The sequence below is a fragment of the Metopolophium dirhodum genome, chromosome 1 (assembly GCF_019925205.1).
Source record: "Metopolophium dirhodum isolate CAU chromosome 1, ASM1992520v1, whole genome shotgun sequence".
Lineage (NCBI taxonomy): Eukaryota > Metazoa > Arthropoda > Insecta > Hemiptera > Aphididae > Metopolophium > Metopolophium dirhodum.
The window spans coordinates 148,098,044-148,119,174 of NC_083560.1; the positions used below are offsets into that span (position 1 = coordinate 148,098,044).

At 27.1% G+C, this 21,131-nt stretch overlaps 3 protein-coding genes across 3 annotated transcripts; all 3 read left to right on the forward strand.

Moving 5' to 3' along the window:
• The first annotated feature begins 1,049 nt into the window (after positions 1 to 1,049).
• On the forward strand, positions 1,050 to 2,486 carry LOC132933301 (uncharacterized). Its single transcript, XM_060999608.1, has 4 exons — positions 1,050 to 1,082; positions 1,793 to 1,924; positions 2,022 to 2,224; positions 2,330 to 2,486. The coding sequence occupies exons 1-4, from the start codon at positions 1,050 to 1,052 to the stop codon at positions 2,484 to 2,486; spliced, it is 525 nt and encodes a 174-aa protein (XP_060855591.1).
• A 10,955-nt stretch (positions 2,487 to 13,441) lies between these two features.
• LOC132937182 (uncharacterized) lies at positions 13,442 to 14,491 on the forward strand. The gene is made up of 5 exons (XM_061004007.1): positions 13,442 to 13,541; positions 13,617 to 13,675; positions 13,807 to 13,908; positions 14,067 to 14,266; positions 14,335 to 14,491. The coding sequence occupies exons 2-5, from the start codon at positions 13,628 to 13,630 to the stop codon at positions 14,489 to 14,491; spliced, it is 507 nt and encodes a 168-aa protein (XP_060859990.1). The 5' UTR covers positions 13,442 to 13,541; positions 13,617 to 13,627.
• Positions 14,492 to 15,420: 929 nt separating this feature from the next.
• On the forward strand, positions 15,421 to 18,761 carry LOC132933302 (zinc finger MYM-type protein 1-like). Its single transcript, XM_060999609.1, has 5 exons — positions 15,421 to 15,613; positions 15,694 to 15,777; positions 16,543 to 17,184; positions 17,284 to 17,532; positions 17,602 to 18,761. The coding sequence occupies exons 1-5, from the start codon at positions 15,421 to 15,423 to the stop codon at positions 18,759 to 18,761; spliced, it is 2,328 nt and encodes a 775-aa protein (XP_060855592.1).
• The last annotated feature ends 2,370 nt before the right edge of the window (positions 18,762 to 21,131 follow it).

The window sequence follows — 21,131 nt, forward strand, 5'->3', positions numbered from 1 at the left end:
CCTTTGGCAAGTGGATGGCAGACCACGGACATCATTTTTAATTAGGTCATATGCAGTGTTGAAAGTAATTTGATAATTTGCTAAACGTTTTTGCTTGTCTACCACATACAAATCAATCAAATTCTGTAATTGACGAAGCCGGTACAAATCTACGTGTGTCAAGGTAATATATTCCTCGTTTAGATGTAGGGTAATTGAACTCTGTTTAACATTAATTGAATATGAAAAGGAATCGGTAATCTTTACACGCCTCACCCTGGTATTTAGGTTATTAATAATTGAATTGTAATTAGATTCAGACATCAGTGTGAACCATTCTTCTAAACTTAATGTAATAATTTTCTTTGAAAGTTTACATTCTAATAATAAAATAATTGAAATCTGCTTATTAATTAGTAATCCAACTGTAATACTTTTCTTGTTAAAAGCTCGGATGTCGAATGTAGACTTACAGACAATTATTGGTGGACTCATAATGAAGTTTTTTTTTGCTAAAAAAGTACACAATAAAAAGTAGGATATAACTGTTAGGAGTTATACATTGGACTGTTAGTTTTTTCCTTTGCAGTCATATTATATACTAAAAACTCGGATAAAAAAAAAATGCAAAAAATGTGAACGTACAGTTAGCGAATTAGTGCATACTAGAGAGGGAATTTACATATACTTACTAACCTGATACCTGAAAAACATTTTAAATTATTATATACGCACTAACCCGCTAGGCTATACGTCCACAAGATATTAAATCGAATAATAAAACATTTAAGATAAAACATTCAATTTTTTTTTTATTTTTTTTTTTTATTCAATACAGCAAATATTATAAACAGAATATTATATAAAAAAAACATGATTTAACAAATGGTGTCGTACGAACCGGTTTCACAATTACAAATAACTTCGGTTTTACAATATTTACTTAAGACTTTTTGAACAAACTGATTACCTTTCATTAATAATACATATAAACATTTTGGTGAGAATCGGGTATGTTCTATAAAACAATTATCATCGATTTCAAAACTATGTAGAATTACTCCACACCAATGACATTGAACTGCGTCATCGAGATTGATATAGTAAAATCCGCATTCTGAGAGCTTGTACTTATTCTGACCGGTATTTGGAGGAAAACTTTTAAAAGATCGTAACCTAGATACAAATGCAGAGAATTCTGGATACGCTGGCGTTGAATTGAATCGTATTTGATCGACCAATGACTGGACATCGTTTGCGCATTTTTGAAAATTCATTTTTGAAGAAATTAAATAACTTATACAATTTAATAAAACTTTGAGAAAATAAAGAAAAATGAGACACGACTTGAGTGAACGATGGATCATTAGTAACTGAATATGAAAAAAATAATCAGCAATCAGCTTAAAATTATTGTAAATAATAAATAATGTTTTTATCATTATTAAAAAAATCAGTGTAACCAACATGAGTAAAAATGAAATACAGTACATTTTTTTGAGGTAAAATTTACTAACAATCAGTGTGAAATGTGTTACACGGTAAATCTGAGTGCTCCAAGGGGGACATTCCCCCTTGAAAAAAAATTTTTACCGTGGAAAAGCTGGCTGTGAACATACAAATATATACTACTTACACTCGTTAGTATGACAAACAAAACCGTGTAGAGTTCTTTCAAAATAAATTACCTACATAATCTAACCTAACCTAACCTACACTATAGTTATAATTCTACGGTAAACCACTCATACATTTATGAAAAAAAACAATCTATCAATATATTAAATTTAATACTATAAGTTTATTTTTATAGAACGACTTTGAAGGATTCGTAGACATGAAAATGAAGCCTTCGGCTTCGAAACAAACTAAGACGGCTTACAAAAGAGGAGCTGAAAAAGCGATTGATAAGAAAAATAACAAAAAAAATAAACAGGCAAAAACAGTAAGATAAATAATAAGTTATCATCTTAATACTTTTATCTAATATTCTAAGGTGATCAATTATAGCATGAATTTATTTTTTTATTTTTTTTTTTAAGAGTTCATCTTACAGAGAAATCTTAGAAGAGAAATTGCGGGCGGAAGATTATGACGAAGAAATCTTCAACACAATTACTTTCAGACAGGGAGAAGGTTTGGCTACCATTAAAAGTTTATTTAATCCGGAAGATATTGGGACCGACTACTGGACAATAACACACTACAAGTGTAAAAACATTAAAAATGTTCCTCAAAAGGAGAGGTAAATACTATACTTTTGTTTACTTTTTACTTATAATGAAAAAAAAAAATAATAATCTACTTCTATTCACTGTTCAGCTGATTGAATAATTAATTTATGTTGCAGGTGGCGTCACTCTGAGGCAACTGTCAAGATAACGACTTCTGATAAGTCAAAAGACCAGGCAGTGAATAACAGTTTGAATGAGACCATGCAGGTCATCTTTGACGTAATATTGAAAGACCCTGAACGTCGGACTATAAGAAGTAAATTAGCTGCATGATAATTGGTGTAATATAAAATAATTTTTATCTAAATAAATAAACAATATATAAATATAAAAATAATTTGTATTTAATAAATAAACAATATATAAATATAAATGAATTTGTATTATATCATACTATTAAGTCCTGTAAAATCATGTCAGACATTGCGTTAAAATGAAATTGTAATATTTCATACAAAAATGAAGTGTCATCATTTTGTAGATGAGAATAATAATTAAAATCATAGTTTTGAATATACTGGTTTGTGAATTCGTTCCTCTGACAGCTGATGGGTAAACCTCGGACATCGTTTTTAATCAGTTCGTAAGCTGCATCGAATGTTGTTTGAAAACTCGGTAGACGTTTCTGTTTTTCTGCGATATAAAGGTCGACACAATGTTGAAGTTGTTTAAGTCTACAGAAATCTATATGCGAGAGTGTAATATAATCATCATTTATATGTAAGGTTATTGAACTCTGCTTCACATTGATTGAATATGTGAAGTTCTCAGTGATTCTTACACGTCTACACCTGGTATGTAAGTTGTTAGTAATTGAAATGTAATTAGATTCAGACATGAGCGTACACTATTGTTCTAAATTTAATGTAATAATTTTTTTCGTTAACTTGCATTCTAATAACACAATAATCGAAATTTGCTTGGTGATTAATAGTCCGACTGTAACACTCTTCTTACCAAATGGACGTATGTCAAATACTGATTTTGACACAATTACCGGTAGACCCATAACGAATTAAAGTTATTTTATGGTTCTTTTCTTTTTAATAATTAAAAAACCTTTCAAACTATAAACGTAATTATTATTTTTTTAAATTTGATATAATATAACCGATGAAGGATATACTTTGAACTGAAAGCATTTTTACTTTGTGAGCGTATTATATACTAAACCTGATAGATAAAAAAAAAAAAAAATGCAAAAAATGTGAACGTATAGCATAGTCGACTACTGCATGCAGTGGAGGGAGAATTATATATACTTACCTGTTACCTGAAAACATTTAAATTATCACTACACGCACTAACCCACTAGGCTATACGTTCACGAGATATTACATCAAATAATAACACATATAAGTTGTTTTAAAAAATCAACATTTATTTTCATTTACTATAACATAATATAATAAAAAAACATGATTAACAAACGGTATCGTATGACCCAGTTTCACAATTACAAATATGTTCGGTTTTACAATATTTACTTAATATGTTTTGAACATATTGATTACCTTTCATTAATAACACATATAAACACCTTGGGCTGAATCTGCAATGTTCAATCCATGGATCGTCCAGCCTTTCCCAGTTATGAAGAATAAGTCCGCAACAAAAGCATTCTACAACATCATCCACTCCTGAATATTTTAAGCCACATTCAGACAATGTATATTTATTTTGAAAAGTATTTTTTGGGAATAATTTGAATGTTTTAAATCTTGATGAAAACGAAGAAAATTCTGGATGAACTGCAGCCGGTTTATTTCGTATACGATAAACTAATGATTGAAAATCATTTGAACATTTTTGAAAGTTCATTTTTGAAAAAAATTTATAAATTGTAAAACAATTTAATGAAATTTTAAGAAAATAAAGTAAAATGAGACACAACTTGAGTAAACGGCGGATCATTGACGACTGAATATAAAAAACGATTAGCTTATAACTCAAAAGTATATAAATTAAAAAAAAATATAGACATTCATTAATTAGATAAATTGAAGGGCTCCGTGCAACAACGAGACAAGTCCACTTTTTGAAATTGTTCAGAAGACATGTTTTATTTCACCAAAACTTTAAAAATTTATATTTTTATTTGTAACTACAACATAAGTATCTTGAATTACATGTAAATGGTTGAGTAAAGTGAATTTGCATTTTAAATAAATTTTAGATCTTATAAAATATCTTGCAAGTATGGAACATATGGACTTACCTGGTTTTTTGCTCATTAATTGTAAAAAAGTTTTCGAAAATTTTATTTGTTTTGTGTTTTACCATAAATTAATTTATTTATTTCTTAAAAACTAAAGTAAAATCCTTTAATGACAGTTTTATAAATAATTATAATACTAATCAATAAAATAAATTAATGAAATTTGATAAAACTTGTATTGCAATATAAAACATATGGACTTACCTGGTTTTTGCTCGTAAGTATGTTATGTAATAAGGTATGCTATAAGGTTTTTTAAAAATTAAATAATAATTTTTTATTCCAATTTTAACGATCAACAGGTATCTATAATCTATAAATATATTCATCAAGTATTATGTGAAATATTGTATTATATGTTTTATTAGAGTTATATTTTATTAAATACCTATAATTTAAACTTTTTAAGATACGTTGTGAAGGGTGTTAAATAACAACAAAGACTTTTTTTTATAATATTTATATTTTAACCAAAAAAAAATAGAGAATAGAAATCACCTTGTAATATTAATTTTATACAGCAAAATAAATAACATAACTTTTAGTTTTCTGAAGTACAAAAAAAAATGATAATAACATTTCAATAAATTTAACAATAACCAATACAATGAAATGCATATTATAACATTTAAAATAGTATATTTCTTTTCCTAGTAATAATATAAATGTTATTATTTAACAGTAAAGACTTATTTTTTATAGTATTTATATAACCATTTTAACAAAAAAAAATAGAAAATAGAGATCACCTTGTAACATAAATCTTAAAAAGCAAAATAAATAACATGATAACTTTTTGTTTTCTTATGTACAAAAAAAAAAAAATGAATATAACATTTTAATAAATTGAACAATAAATAATAAAATGAAATACATAGGTATTATTATTATAACATATAAAATAGTTTACTATTTTCCCTAGTAACAATATGACAAACTAAAAACAAAGAAACATAATATTTCAACTCCTAGTAATAATAAAAACTTAATAAAACATTATATTATTAGGTAATAATATTTGTATTAATATTAATTAATAAATTATTGTATTGCAAGTATACAATATTATTTAACACGAGGCTAATAAAAATAAAAATAAAAGTATACAATTAATGTCAAAATATAAAATATGAAAATTAATGAAATTTATTTTAGTTAGGTAGGTATAGAAACTTACAAATAATTAACTGGGTGTTGTGTTTAATTTTCATAGTCAGAATCATCATTATTATTGGTATAATCTTCATCAGCAGCAGTAAGTCCAATATAAAACCATTGGTATTCTTGAGGCACATATTTGCTCGCTAACTGAGTAACATCCTTGAATTTTGACTGTTTCAGTTTAATAGGTTCATTGTACAATCTTAATAGTTCATTTTCATTTTTAGTTAGCTCTTTACCAGTCTTATTTAAACTGTACTTTTCTGTAGCAGTAGAATTTCCAGATGTACTACAAAAAATACCTTCATTTGTATATTCAACATATCGGTAAGCCATAATAGTAAATTTAGTTTTATCTTTGTTGGTTACAATTTTTTTAACTAGTGGAGTTAGATAACTACTAAAATTAAAAATCATACTTTGATCAACATGAACAACTTTAAATTTTTTATTTGTTTCAGAAACCATTTTTTCATATTCATCTGGCAAAAATACTCTTTCTACTTTTCTCCGTACCTTTTCAATATGTCCAAAGCACCTGTCACAGGGCAGGAAACTATGTCCAGGCTCAGGATATCTGTGAATAATTGATTTTATAGAAAAAGTTGGAGTGTTTACCACAGCAGATAGATATTGAAATAGAGTTTTATTTTTATTTTGAGCACTGCAATTGTCAGAAAATAAATATAACGTTTTAATTCTTGGACTTAGTATGTTTTTGAAATAGTGATGTAAAAAACTTATCATTTCGTTTTGTTCTTTTTTAGCTACTGATTCGTTGTACATATAAAAATGAGATTTGCCTGTACTTGCTGAGTGTATGCAAAAGTTATAAGACCATACTTGCCGTTTATAAAACACATCTCCTGATGGAATGTGTGGGAGGGGCATGTTCTGTTGATAATCAAAGCTTAGAACATCTACTGTTTAATCATTTTATTTGGCTCTAGCTGTTAACTGCTTTAAATAAGTTAAAATACTTCTGCTTTCCGCAGATGAATTTGTTTTTCTACTTCAAGATTAGCTTTTACTTCTGCATTATTTTCAGTGTCAATAATTTTCTTTAAGTTATCACAGGTTTGACAAGTGTCAGATCTGGGATAGGCAAATGAAATGTTGAAATTGTTATTAAAGTAATTAGCAAAATAGTTGTATTTCAATTTAGGTTTCACTTGTTTACAATTTTCACTGTCTAAAACTGCCCATACATTAGGTTCATATTTTTCCAAATATATTCTATACAGTTTGGAAATTGAAAGCTCAGGAGACATATACCTTACATTATTGTTATCAGACCTACTGTAATGAGATTGTCTCTTAGGAAATGAATTAATAAACGTATCTAATTGGAAACATATATTGTCAGGTATCTTATTAGGTCGACTGTGATGCTTACCACGTTTATCTTCTGGGCTGGGAACATGGTTCTGGACACTTTTTATAATTCTTTCTACTCTAGATTTTCCAACTCCAAAGAGAGAACAAAATGCCTTCTTGCAAACAGGGATAATATCTAAACCACTTTTTATCTCATATTTTACAAAACACGTTTTACTTGATCGACTACCATCTCTTTTCCTTTGACGAATAACAGGGTTGACCCTAACTAATCCAGCCAAATATGTATCTTGTTTGTTCTTAACACCTATATTATTAAATATTGCAAGTAAATTTATTTTTTGGTCATCCGATACATTAGTAAAACATTTTTGATTACAGTGACAGTCAGAGCCTGTAGTTCTAGGAGGAACAATTTTATTACGCAAAGAATTATGTTCAACACCTTCAGATCTACACTTTTTTGTAATATTGCGTTGCCAATTTGATTTATTTTGTTTCCTTTTCTTACCAATACCAATAGATGTACTAGATGTAGGTTGTTCATCTTCACTGGATTCTAGTATAATATTAATAATTGATCCTGAGGGTGTCGCTGAAAGTGGTTCAGAATTATTATCTATGATTGATTTATTATTTATTCTTTTCTTACCAATACCAATAGATGTACTAGGTGTAAGTTGTTCATCTTCACTGGATTCTGGTATAATATTAATTGATCCTGAGGGTGATGTTGAAAGTGGTTCAAAATTATTTTCTGGATCAGAATCAAAAGCCAGTATGCCACTGAGATCGTTATATTCAAAAATGTTATAATCTGGATCTCGAGTGTCATCATCTAAATCAAAATCAAATGATGAGTCAGAGTTAGATTCATCATATTCAAGTTGTTTTGCTATATTATCACAGTTCATTTTGAAAAATAATAAAAACTAAATAACACTATGCCCGTTATGGAGCAGTTATGGAGCAGTTTCAAAACAATACATTAAAATGTATAATCAGCCTAATAATTTACAACTAGCAATAGAAACTAAATGCAAGAATTAACATGGTAACATATTTTCAACAATATGTATTATAATAATGATAATGTGTAAAACAATAAATATGACTATCATAATAGTACTATCAATACTACTGTTTACTATTTATAGCCAACTATTCTGTGTAAAAACCAGATAAGTCCGGACTTATCTGGTTCTTGCTCATAATATCTATAACCAGACAAGTCCATTTACTCAATAACTCCGTAAATAATCACTGGACATGTCTCGTTGTTGCATACAATTGTAAAGAAAAAAAATCTGTATATGATAACATCAAAAAGTGACTTTTGAAAAAAAGTGGACTTGTCTCGTTATTGCACGGAGCCCTTCAATTACAGTGAAACCAACCTAAATGAAAAAAAAATGTGAATATATAGTAATATTTAGTAATTATAATTTCAGTTTTATAATAAGGCTTGTGTTCTGTATTTTAAATAATTATTCCATTTTAGTAATAAGGTTTGTTGAGAAAAAAACCATTTAGCATGTACACTGTAAATATTTGGACAAAACTGACTTTGAGTGTGCAAACTCTTCATAATTTTTACACGGTAAAATTATTGTGTCCAAGGGGGACATCCTCCCTTGAACGGTGTGAAATTACCGTGTAAAAAGTGTACAAATTCTTCATAATTTTTACACGGTAAAATTATTGTGTCCAAGGGGGACATCCTCCCTTGAACGGTGTGAAATTACCGTGGTGACACAAAAAGTAGACTGTGAACATACAAATGTATACTACTTACAGATCCATTAACGTATCAACTAAAAGACAGTTTAAATAATTTAATTCTAGGAAATTTTTATGTACAAGAATTAAAAAAAACATTTTTTCCCGATACCTTTCTCATTGAACGTGTAATAAAAAAACATAAAAACAAATTATATGTTAAATGGTTAGGTTTTGACAATAGCCATAATTCGTGGGTAAATGTAAACGACACTTTAAAATAGCTAATAAGTGGATTTGTAATTAAACGAAATATATCAATCAATCAATACCTATTGTTCAGATTTTATAAACCATCTCATCATTACAATGTACGGTATTGATCCAATTTTTATGATTGATTAATTTATTTTATTTTTAATAACTGTATACTAAATGCTGTATATACTTCATAATTGTATTAAATCTGATAGACGTTTAACCACTAAGCCTCTAGCAATTTTCCAATCCTTATACAACTTTACATTACAGTTATCACGTTTTAAAATACAGCAACCTCTATCTAAATCAAAATACAGTTGCCTAAGATTTTCAATATCGATTTCCATCAGATTTGGTATTTTAGGTTTGGATCGAATATTTGGTTTTACATAAAGTAATGGTTTGTGCATTCTGAAAAAAAATATAATGTTATACAGCTTATGTCGTATAGTTAGTTGTTTAAATAGGAATTTTGAAATGATAATAAAAATTAATTAATGTTTTGTTGTATTATTTGTATGTTTTTTTTATTTGATCTATATTTAATTTACTTAGTATTAATTTTTACATTTTTTTTTACATATTATTCACTTTTATTCGATTAAAAATAAAATACAATATGTACTATTTTTTTAAAAGATAGTGGCCATATGCAATAGTATTAATACCATCATGCATAATAATTCTTTTATCATCATTAGTACTAAGAGCAATTTTCTTTACAGATTTAGAATAAACAAAATGGTTTTTTGACTGTATAAAATTCATAGTTTTACATATTTTTTGATCAGATAAATTATTGGTATAAGCATTTAATATTTCCAAATATTCGTTGAATTTCATTTGTTTATCAATTACATACTTTTTTACACCTTTGGCTTTTTTTACTTCTTCGTTATTTATTTTATATGCATAAAGTTTAGGACGTAAAGCAATGAATTCTAATAATATTTCAGACTTCATTTCATCTTTAAATTTCCCTGGTTGATTTTTTCTAAGATCACTATAACAATAGTGATTTTTAGGATAGTTTGAAGTATCAAAGTAAAAAAACAATTTATGTTTTATGTCATCGAAAAAGTTTAAAGTTCTAATTTCATAAACTAGTGAATCAGTATCTGAATATACAATATCAATTTTATTTCCATACACGTTTTTCATTATATTATAATGAAAATGATACATTATCGTTTTTGAAATATCTAATATTGCAAATCCAACATAAATAGGTTTATCAAACTTAATTTTTTCTTTATTCATATGAATTGCCATTAATTTTTTTGAGTAAATTGTTCTATCTTTAAATGTTACTTTACACATTAAACGATGAGCTTTTTTCTCGTTAGAAACTAGTGTCATTAACATCCGTTTTCTAACATTTTCCATACATTTTCCAAACACACTGTTAACCAATAACTTCCAAAATTGACGTTCAAACTCATTTCGTGACTTTACCCTCATATTTGTACATAACTCAATATATGGTGCCATCCATTTTGATTGCGAAAAACGAAGAATCCTATGAACTTTTTTTACTTTTAATCCATTGGCAATGGCTTGTTTTAAATTTCTATAATGAACTACATAATTAAATTTTGATTCTAAAGTTGTTAAAAGTTTTTTTACTTTAGAATTTGGTGGACATTTATTTTCTGGTAAAAATGGAAAATCGTTATGATTTTTATGTAATTGTTTAGGGTAAATAACATCTACTTCTAAAATATAACCATATTCAGCATCATCTTCAATTTGTGTTATATCTATAGATAAATCGTCAAACCATTCAAAATTTTTATAAGGTAAAGCGGATAGCATAGACTTTCCATATAGATTTACACAGTCCAGGTAAGCTAACCACGTTACAGGCTTATTCGAATCATAATTAATATTTTAGATATTAGGAATGTTTGCTTTTACATGTCTTTTAACCGAATGACAAATGCCACCGCGTAATCCATTCTCCAGAAATAATTGGAAATCGTATTGTTTAAGTCGTTCTAGTCGGACATTAGTATGTTTCAACATGCAATCAAATGCAAATCCTGGGGCGGTCATGTAATGTGAAGCATCTAATTTAAGTGTTTGCAAACAAAGATCTCTAAAATTTTCAAAAACGTCAGCAAGTAAACATACATCAGTGGCTAAATATAAATCACTATATTCTCCTAATGTTTTTAAATTAAATCTTTTCCAAATCTTATGAGCATGGGTATAATCTTCGTCACTAATTTCTTCGTCTCTTAACGAATTATAAAAGGATATTTTTGGTGGCAAACATGTTTCATTTAATTTACTAGGATGATCAATATATTCATAAGGAAACACACCTTTACGTGTAACTAAATTTAAAGTCGACAGAGAAAATATTTTTAAGGTTTCCCTAAATCTAGTTTTATCATCAGATAAATTATCGGCTAATGAACTAAGAGACTCTGACATAAAACGAAATGTATCAATAAATTTTATACTAAATTTATCTTGAATTGATTTATTAAACGATATATATTTTTCTGATGAATTAGGTATTACATGAATATCATTTTCATTACAACCAAGTTCACAAACAATGAAATGACTGCCATAGGCTAAGTTATGAAAGTATATCGGTAGAAACGAAACGTTACACAATTCAAAGTTACAATTTAAACAAACAACTGATCTAAAACGTCCTGTAAAATGATTATGATCTCTTAATTTAATTAATTTATTTTTTTTAAATGATTTGGAACAGCATTCACATATTTTTGCATTTTGAAATTTAAGCTCTCCGTTATTAGTTAATTTATTCATAGGTATATTTACTTGATAAAGATTATAAACCTTTGTACCTATATCTATCATGGTCTTTAAGAAATGTTTTGCAGCATTTTGATTTCTGTAAACATGAAGTTTCGTAGGAATTTTATATTTTTTTATTAAATATTTAGGTATAATATTATAATCTATTTTCACGTAATATGCATAACTCATTGGTTTATGTTTATGTGTTATCAGTGTTTTAATTTTACAATTTTGTTTGGTGAATTTAGGTTTTAAATAACATTCAAAGTCAGAATAAATTACTATTGGTATTCGTTGCGTTCTTTTAAAATTTTTAAAATAAATAAAATCATCATCATCGTCTTCAAACATTACAGGTCTTCCTAGTTTGTGCTTTCCACAATTTTTTTTATGTTTTTTTAATCCATTAACACCCCACAATTTATATTTACAAGGAGTATTACTAAAAACTGTAAAACATCTTTTACATATAATTAATTTAGATTTATGTTTTGTCTTTTGTCTACGAATAAGTCTGTCGAAATTATTAATAAAACAATAATGCGATGTTTCACCACGATTAATCAAAAGCAGATCGAAATGATTTTTACTTTCTACATTATTCATATATAATGGGAAAACAACATTTGTATCATCTAAACAAAAAACATTAACTGACACATAATTTAAACGTTCAAATATTTTAATTTGTTTGACTGGTGTCGGATAATCGATACAGTGAAAATTTAAATCACTTTTCTTTTCAAGCATTTTAAAATATTGTTTGTTAAATTGACTTTTATTTGAATGATTATTAAACTTAGATAAAATTGCATATTTAAAACATTTTTCATCATTGTTTTTTACATTTATAACAGCTTTCTTATTACGTATTGAGTCAGGTAAAATTAAATAACTAGATCCATTTAACGGGTTTACAATATTAATTCTTAACTGTAAGACATCAATTGAGTCTAAACTCCAACCACTCCCTCTAGTGACAAAGTCAGATTCTTCCTTAATAAGTTTATTAAACATTTTTTTTAATAAATTTTCGAAATTTGAATTTGTAAACGCTAACATATTTTTGGTTTTAAATGAAATATCTCGGCGTTCCTGTACATGCACGTAAACACAATCAAGATACAAGTTAAATTTAATACTTGATTGCTGCGTCATTTTTTTTAATTTACAAATTATCATATCAAAACCGTAGTCAAAAAATTTGATAAAGTCTATAAAATTATAATCATTTTTTAAGACATAAGTTTTTGAACATTTTTTAAAACGATCTAACTGAATGAGTCCGCTTCCAATTATGTTCATGCGTGTTTTTTTTGTTACTAAATTTCGCTGCATTTTACTGTAATTAAATAAGAAAAAATTACATATTAATATTTAAATTAAACGAGTTTAAAAAAAATGAGTACACTGCATTTATTTTATTTATACCTAATTAATCAGACCAGTTTACCTGATAATAAAATAACCATGCAATATTACACCACATCATAATATTAAACTGATTATAAACTGCAAACAGACATTTTTTCATTATATATATATGTGTAAAAGTTATTTAAAATTATAAATTATCATAGGTAATCTGGTCAAAGGTAATTTATGTTTAATTAAATGTGGAAAGCCTAAAACAAAATGAGTACACTACATTTATTTTATTTATACCTATAATTATCTGACAATAATACATAAACCGATGATCACTTACACACTCATACAACCTTATTAGATTGTATATGAGCAGTCGGTATGCATTGATTATAGACAGTGTTAAATCTCAACATCATTTACTAGACTTGATGCGTCGTCGCTTCACAACATTACAAAACCGCTACAAGACTACATAACAAGTAATATATTTTGATCTGGTACAAGTCTTAAAAACTAGTATATTAAAAATCTTAACTCGTAAATTTTTATTAAAGGTAAAAATACAATGTCTTCATATACCAATGTTACTGACGAAAGCTCATCAAATGAAGATGTAAGTATTCCCATTTGATTGTGTTTGTGTATGTGTGTGTGTGTGTGTGTGTGTGTGTGTGTGTACATTTATTATAATAGATACAAAACATAATTTTATATTTATATTATTGATATTTTATTAAATAATAGCAGGAAAGTTCATATTCAGTAAAACCTGTTAAACCAAAAATCAGTAAAAGAAAAAATGTTGGCGAGTCAAAAACTGGTAGTAAAAAGACCAAGATCGGAAAGGTAATAATTAATATTATTTCTAAAATATTATACACACACACACACACACACACACACACACACACACACACACGCACACGCACACACGCACGCACACACACACACACACACACACATTTTTAATATCAATTGAAATGTTACTTTATTTCATATATCAGCAATCGGAATCATACAAGGATATTTTTATGGATTTGATATCAAAAGGGAAAGTTGAAAATGATGTATTGAACACATTAACAATGAAGGAAGGAAATAATTCATACACTTTTAAATGTCCTGTTGCACCACACTGTGAAGACTACTATGTTATTCAGCATTACAAAATTAGTACAATTCAAGATATTCCGTCAGATGAAAGGTTAGTAAAAAACTATGGACTATAACATGTTTAAAATAAAAAATATAAAAAGTGAATTTTTATACTAGATGGAAACATGCGGAAGCTAGTATTAAAATTCATACATCTACTAGAGATACAAAAGATTCGAACATTTCAAACAAAATCAATGACGTTGTTCGTGAAATATTGTACCGGTTTTCAGCAGATCCTAAGAAAAAAATTATTAAAAATACTAAAAAATAAATTAACAACAATTTAAATGTATATACTAAATTATCAATATTGCAAATTATAAACATTTATAATTTAATGATTGTATAATAAAAATAGTAACATTATAATAAAATAATTAATCTTGTTTCTATTTTTACAATAATATTGGTAATTTTTATTTAGTATTAATGTAATATTATTAATAGTATAAAGTTTAAAGAGTAAAAAAAAAAAAAAAAATAATGTTAGAAAAGTATAATGTTATGATTATGTGCAATACTTACAGAAATAAATCATAGCACTAAAAACACAAAGGTTGTCAATATAAAAATTAATAAGTCATATAATATAATATTGTTATAAATTTATAATATAACAATAGTCAGCAGCTGTATGATCGCAACTCGTAAACAACCTGCTGCTGCAGCTGATGATAAAGCAGTCGTAGATCGCAACGTTATATTTTAATATCATTTAATATTATATCTGATAGTGAATTATTGTGGAATTGAAGCATAGGCGTGCGTACAGGGTGTGCCAGGTGTGCCGTGGCACACCCCGTGGCCCGTGGCTTTTTGTACAACTTTTATTCATTCAGGGACTTCGTTTAAATTTTAAGCTACAAATAGTAAAAATTAGAGAAAATAAATTAAGCGCTGTAGCAAAAATGATAATACAGACAATATGAACGCTATCGCTATGAACAACTTTAAATAACCAATAAATCAAACCATTATCTAACCAGTGATATCATTATGCCGTATCAACTAAATTTACCACCAAGGCGTGTATTGTATATTTGTATCACACATCGATGGTATCACATTGATAATAGATAAATTTTTTACGATAAAATGTCGATTGTCATTTGTCGATATTATCTATACACGTGCTCCCGTATTTTGTTTTTGTAATAAATAAAAATAATAGTTGAGTACTAGACTCAGGAGATAGACATTATGTCAGGAGTAAAAAGGAAAGAGATGGGGGGTGCTGAGAAACTCAGAATTAAGATAAATAGGAAAAAAGAGACTGAACAACTTCGTGGTTCTCTGGATAATTTTATTGTGAAAAAACAACGCACAACTGAAATCATTTCTTCAACAGCTTCATCAGAAAAAGCAGAAAATAGTTTAAATAACACTACTAGCAGTAAAATTAGCATTAAGTATTAATTTTTTTCAATAGTTCCTTGGTGTCTAATCTAAATATTTTTACATTTACATCTATAGATTTTGACACCTCTGATGACAATAAGAAAGACAATGACACATTTTGTAATGACCAAACAAATATACTTGTACCTCTAGACAATAGTAATGATAATGATATTAAGTATTACAATGTTAATAATGATGTTGATTTAAATTTATTAACAAAAGGTAAATTATTATATATAAATAATATTAATATTTTAGTTATAGAATATTTAAATATTATTTTTTGTTATAAATGTATGCATTCCATCAATGTGTAATTCAATGTGGTAGTAAAACATGTAATTAATTAATTACATTTTTATTTAACATGTCTTAAGTTATTGTAAATGTGTAATATTTTGATAAGTGAAAAATGAAATTAATAATGCATGCCAGTGTTAACTAATACAATTTGTTTTTTTATATTTTGATAAGTGAAAAATGAAATTAATAATGCATGTCAGTGTTAACTAATAAAATTTATAAAATTTGTTTTTTTATAATATGAATAACTCTAATACTATACTCTATACTATTATAATATATCTGTGTATGTTAGTAACTAATTATTATGGTGTATTTAAATGTAAATATAATATATGTTTCAGATTACAAATGTCTCTAGAAAATGTTTTTTCATTTATCTGTGATTTCAATGTTCATTGGTTTGTCAGATTTTTTTTTTCATTTGCATTCGTTATGCTATAAATATGCTTATGACTTTACTGCGCTTTATTAGATTGCTTTGATTATAACATTTTAAATAATAATATATTTATTTATTTGATGCTTTATATTTGTGAAGTTACTGAAATAATTTGCAGTTTAGACATAGTAAAACTGAAAAAATGTTTTTTTTTTTTTATGATATTTTTGACTCAGATCCAGATGACCCAAGTAACAAATTACCAACTAATGCTTTAGAACTAAGAAATAGAATACAAAATGGCCCATTTCAGCCAATTTTGAAACTCTATCCAAGAATTAAACAAAGTGGTCGGTATCGTTGTTTTCAATCGAATTGGTTTAAGAATTATCCCTGGCTGGAGTATAGTGAAGTACTTGATAAATGTTTCTGTTTTCCATGCAGAGTTTTCTCTGGTAATCAATTAAATGCAGGTCAGATTGATAAAACATTTTCAAAAACTGGATTTACTAACTGGTACAAAGGTATAGAGTCTTTTAGAAAGCATCAGCTATCAAAATCTCATGTGAATAGTGTTAACTCAATGAACAATTATCTTAATGAAGCTGTGTTACCAATTGATCAATTATTGGATGAAACAAGAAAAGTTATCCTTGCAAAAAAAGAAACTGAACGTATTCAAAACAGAAAATTGATGGAAAGAATAATAGATATAATAATTTGTCTAGCAAAATGTGGAAAGTCATTTCGTGGGCATAACGAATCATTGAAAAGTAACCAAAGGGGACTTTTTTTAGAAATTATCCAGCTTCTTTCCAGATACGATCCAATATTAAGAAATCATTTTGACAATGGACCAAAAAATGCCCAGTATACTAGTAATCATATACAGAATGATTTAATTACTTCCATACATAATGTATTAAAACAGTCTATTAAAACCAAAATTCATCAAAAATGGATTTCAATTATGGCAGATGAGACCAGTGATGTGGGGCATCACGAGCAACTTGCCGTGTTAGTTAGATATTTTGATACTACTAAGAATAGACCCATTGAAACATTTTTAAGTTTAAAGCGTTTAAAATCTTTAAATGCTGTAGATATTTTCAATACACTTTCAGATGTTGTTACTAATTATAATACATCCTGGTCATCTGTATTAGCAGTCTGCTTTGATGGAGCTTCAACAATGTCAGGAAAAATATCAGGTGTACAAGCAAGATGTAAGGCAGAAAATAATAAAATTATATATGTACATTGTTATGCACATTGTTTGAATTTGGCATTAATAGATTCCATTTCAAAGAAAACAGAAAAAAAAATAAAGCATAGAATAGTATTTGATTTTCTTGGAACAGTACAATTCCTATACAATTTTATTGAAGGAAGCCCGATCAGACATGCTACACTTGAAAAAATATCAAAAGAATCTTGTATCAAACTAAAAACTCTGAAGTCGCTGTCAAATACTAGGTGGGCATGCAGAGCGGAAGCAGTATCAGCAGTTCAAGAAAATTTTAGTATGTTGGTACCAGCAATTGATGAGATATGTGAAAATACTCAAGTACCCGATGTCAGGGCAAAAGGATTAGGATTAAAATATCAATTAAAATCATTTAACTTTGTTTTTGCAATGAATTTAATGGAACCAATTTTTCGAGCAGTATTAAAGGTTAGTGCTTCACTCCAAGCTCCTGTTCTAGATTTATTAGCTGCTGTTGAAATTGTAAAAGGACTGAAAAAGTTTTTGAGTAAAATGAGACATGATCAACAAGAGTATGATAACATTTACCAAACCACCATTGATATTTGCAATAAAAACAAAATTGATATTCCAGAAGTATTAAAAAGAAAAGTTGCTAGAAAAATTGATGACAATGGAGAATCACAATTTTTTTCAGAAACTAAATATGATGAAATTAGGATTAATGTATTTTATCCTATTCTAGATGATTTACTAGGAGAAATTGATAATAGATTTTTAGATAGTACTCTAGAAGTAATTACTTCGGTTGGTAATTTAATTAAATTACAACCGACTATTGAAGATTATTCAGTTATAAAAACATTTTTCAACATTTTAAATAAAGATTTGGACTCTGAAGTCAAAATACTTGCATCAATAAAAGATATTCCAATTGGTACATGTACTCACACTATTTATAAATGGTTGGATTGGTTAATGGCTTCAAATAGGAAAAATATTTTTACCAATTTCTACGAAGCCATTACCAAGTTCGTTGTTATACCAGTCACAAGTTGTGGTTGTGAACGGGCCTTCTCCAAATTATCTATTGTTAAATCGAAACTACGTTCAACAATGTCACAAGAACGTTTAGAATCACTTTTATTTTTATTCGTTGAGCAAGAAATGACAAAATCAGTAGATTTCAATACCGTAATTGAAGAGTTTAAAGTTTTAAGTCCTGTAGAAAGAAGATTACCATTATAATATTTTTATTTTTATTTTTTATGTTCTAACGTAGGTTACTATCCATTAGGTATATACTATATAGGTATATACTTTATTGTAAAAATATATCAACATTTTGTGAAGCACAACATTTAATCAATATACATTTTTATGAATTGATATTTTGCATTAAATTTATCCTTTTAGATTCTGAGTGAAACGATGAATGTATTGATTTTACAATGATGTGTGTCTTTTTTTTTATTTTTTTTTTTATTTTTTTTTTTATTTTTTTTTTATTTTTTTTTATTTTTTTATTTTTGTGTCTGTGTACACGATAAGTAGTCGAAATAATGCTTCGATTTTCGACTTCAGTATCTTGTTCGATGGGAAAGTGAATATCGTTGGTGCATTAGGGAGGTCAAAATTTTAATTTCCCAGTAGTTTTCAAAAGTGATGTGAAAAACAAAAGAAAAATTAAGGAAAAACGGGAATTTTTACGCAAAATCGATTTTTAACAAAATCGATTTTGGTTATTGGTGTAACTCTAAAACAAATGACCGTAGATGCATGAAATTTTCACTGGTTGTTTATATTTGCATTTTCTATACACAATACAATTTTGAAAATAATTTGACTTTTTTTGAACTGTTTACGGACATTGTCAGTTTTCAGTTTTTTTAAATTTTTTTTCTATAAATATCAATAAAATTTTATTTGTTGGGTAAAAAAGCTTGAAAATTTAATAGAAGGCTCCTAGGTTATTGTTTCAAAGGCAGATGAAAAAAATTAAAAATCCTTAGTCACAGTTTTTTTTTATACACGTTTAAAGTTCAAATCTTGAAAAAATACGGAAAAATCACGAAAATTTGCAAATTATTTTGAGTTAGAAATTCATAAAAAATTTTCTTTTTAAATCTAAGATTTTAAAATCTAATACAAGATTCCTCATAAGTTTGTCTAACTTTATCAAAAAAAAAATTTCTACAAGAAAGTCAAATTAAATTTTTATGAGCGTTTTAAATTCATATTTTTACAACATTAGATATTCACTCGATTTCTCATGTACCGATTTCCTTATTTTCTTGTAATTCAAAAACGAATAACTGTAGATACATGAAAATTTCACTGAATGTTTATATTAGCATTGCCTATACACCATACAATTTTGAAAATATTTTGACACTTTTTGAGCTGTTTACGGGCATTTTCAGTTTTCAATTTTTTTAGTTTTTTTTTCTATAAATATCAATAAAGTTTTATCTGTTGGGCCAAAAAGTGTAAAAATTTAATACAAGACTCCTGATATATTTTTACAATAGCAGTTGAAAAATATTGAAAATACATAGGCACAGTTTTTTTTTATAAGCATTTAAAGATCAAATTTGGACAGAATTTATCAAAATCTCGAAAATTATCAACCATTGTAATTAATAAATTATAAAATGTTCAGTTTTTATAGCTAAGGATTGAAAATTTAAAACAAGATTCCGTGTAAATAGATAATTCGGTTACCAAAAAATCTAAAAAATACACAAGCACAGTTTATTTGTATAGTCATTTTAAGTTCAAATTAGGACGAAATTACATAAAAACCTAGAATAACTATTTTAGTTATTTTGTTGTGATTGTATAATATTATTCGTGGGCACTTGAAACTTCTAATTTGTAATATTTTCATCGATATATTATGATGATAGTATCACGGTTTGTTGTTGATGTATAACGCGTTATATGTACCTAATGGATATTGTGATATGATTAATTTGGAATTTATTATAGGTCAATTTTTTTTTTAATACCATAGATAAGTGTATAATATGTCTTATACCTAGACTGACATATCGTCTCCACTCAGAATCGTTTTTCTTATACAATGATATATCATTGAATTCAAATTTAATACCATCCATTATACAGTGACCCACTTGTAACCTACAGTACAGCAGAGCGACATCCACTTGCCCACCTTTTTTTTTTTATTGATCTTAAAAACATTTAAGCATTTTTCCTAAACAAAACACAGCTTACGGGGGGGCGGCCACCCCCTCTGCCCCATACTGAATCCGCGCCTGGTTAGGCCCTGGCGTACTTCCCTGCAATGTGCACAAGATATAAATTAAATTGAAAAGAAATATGGCTCCGATAACTTAATAATAATTATCATGTTAGTAGTGGCGCGACTAGGATATTTTTTGAGGGGGTCGTCTGCTCAGTGTCTTATTTACTATTTTTTTAAAAAAAAAATTCAATGACTGAAAATTTCAAATGGTTATATTATATTTAAATATTATGTATTATATTATCTATTTTACCCACCTTCCCATTAAAATATTTCTGAATACACCTCTGGGCTCTGGTTTTTGCCAATCATACATGTATGCATTTTTTTGTTGTACTTCTTTATGG

Bases quoted from the DNA above. Each gene is read 5' to 3' on its own strand.
- LOC132933302 (XM_060999609.1), top strand. From the start codon at position 15,421: ATGTCAGGAGTAAAAAGGAAAGAGATGGGGGGTGCTGAGAAACTCAGA. The intron at 15,778-16,542 runs GTAATGATAATG...TTTTTGACTCAG, and splicing joins ACTTGTACCTCTAGACAATA to ATCCAGATGACCCAAGTAAC. The intron at 17,185-17,283 runs GTAATCATATAC...CAATTATGGCAG, and splicing joins AAAAAATGCCCAGTATACTA to ATGAGACCAGTGATGTGGGG.
- LOC132937182 (XM_061004007.1), top strand. From the start codon at position 13,628: ATGTCTTCATATACCAATGTTACTGACGAAAGCTCATCAAATGAAGAT. The intron at 13,676-13,806 runs GTAAGTATTCCC...ATTAAATAATAG, and splicing joins AAAGCTCATCAAATGAAGAT to CAGGAAAGTTCATATTCAGT. The intron at 14,267-14,334 runs GTTAGTAAAAAA...TTTTTATACTAG, and splicing joins GATATTCCGTCAGATGAAAG to ATGGAAACATGCGGAAGCTA.
- LOC132933301 (XM_060999608.1), top strand. From the start codon at position 1,050: ATGACATTGAACTGCGTCATCGAGATTGATATA. The intron at 1,925-2,021 runs GTAAGATAAATA...TTTTTTTTTAAG, and splicing joins AAAATAAACAGGCAAAAACA to AGTTCATCTTACAGAGAAAT. The intron at 2,225-2,329 runs GTAAATACTATA...TTTATGTTGCAG, and splicing joins AATGTTCCTCAAAAGGAGAG to GTGGCGTCACTCTGAGGCAA.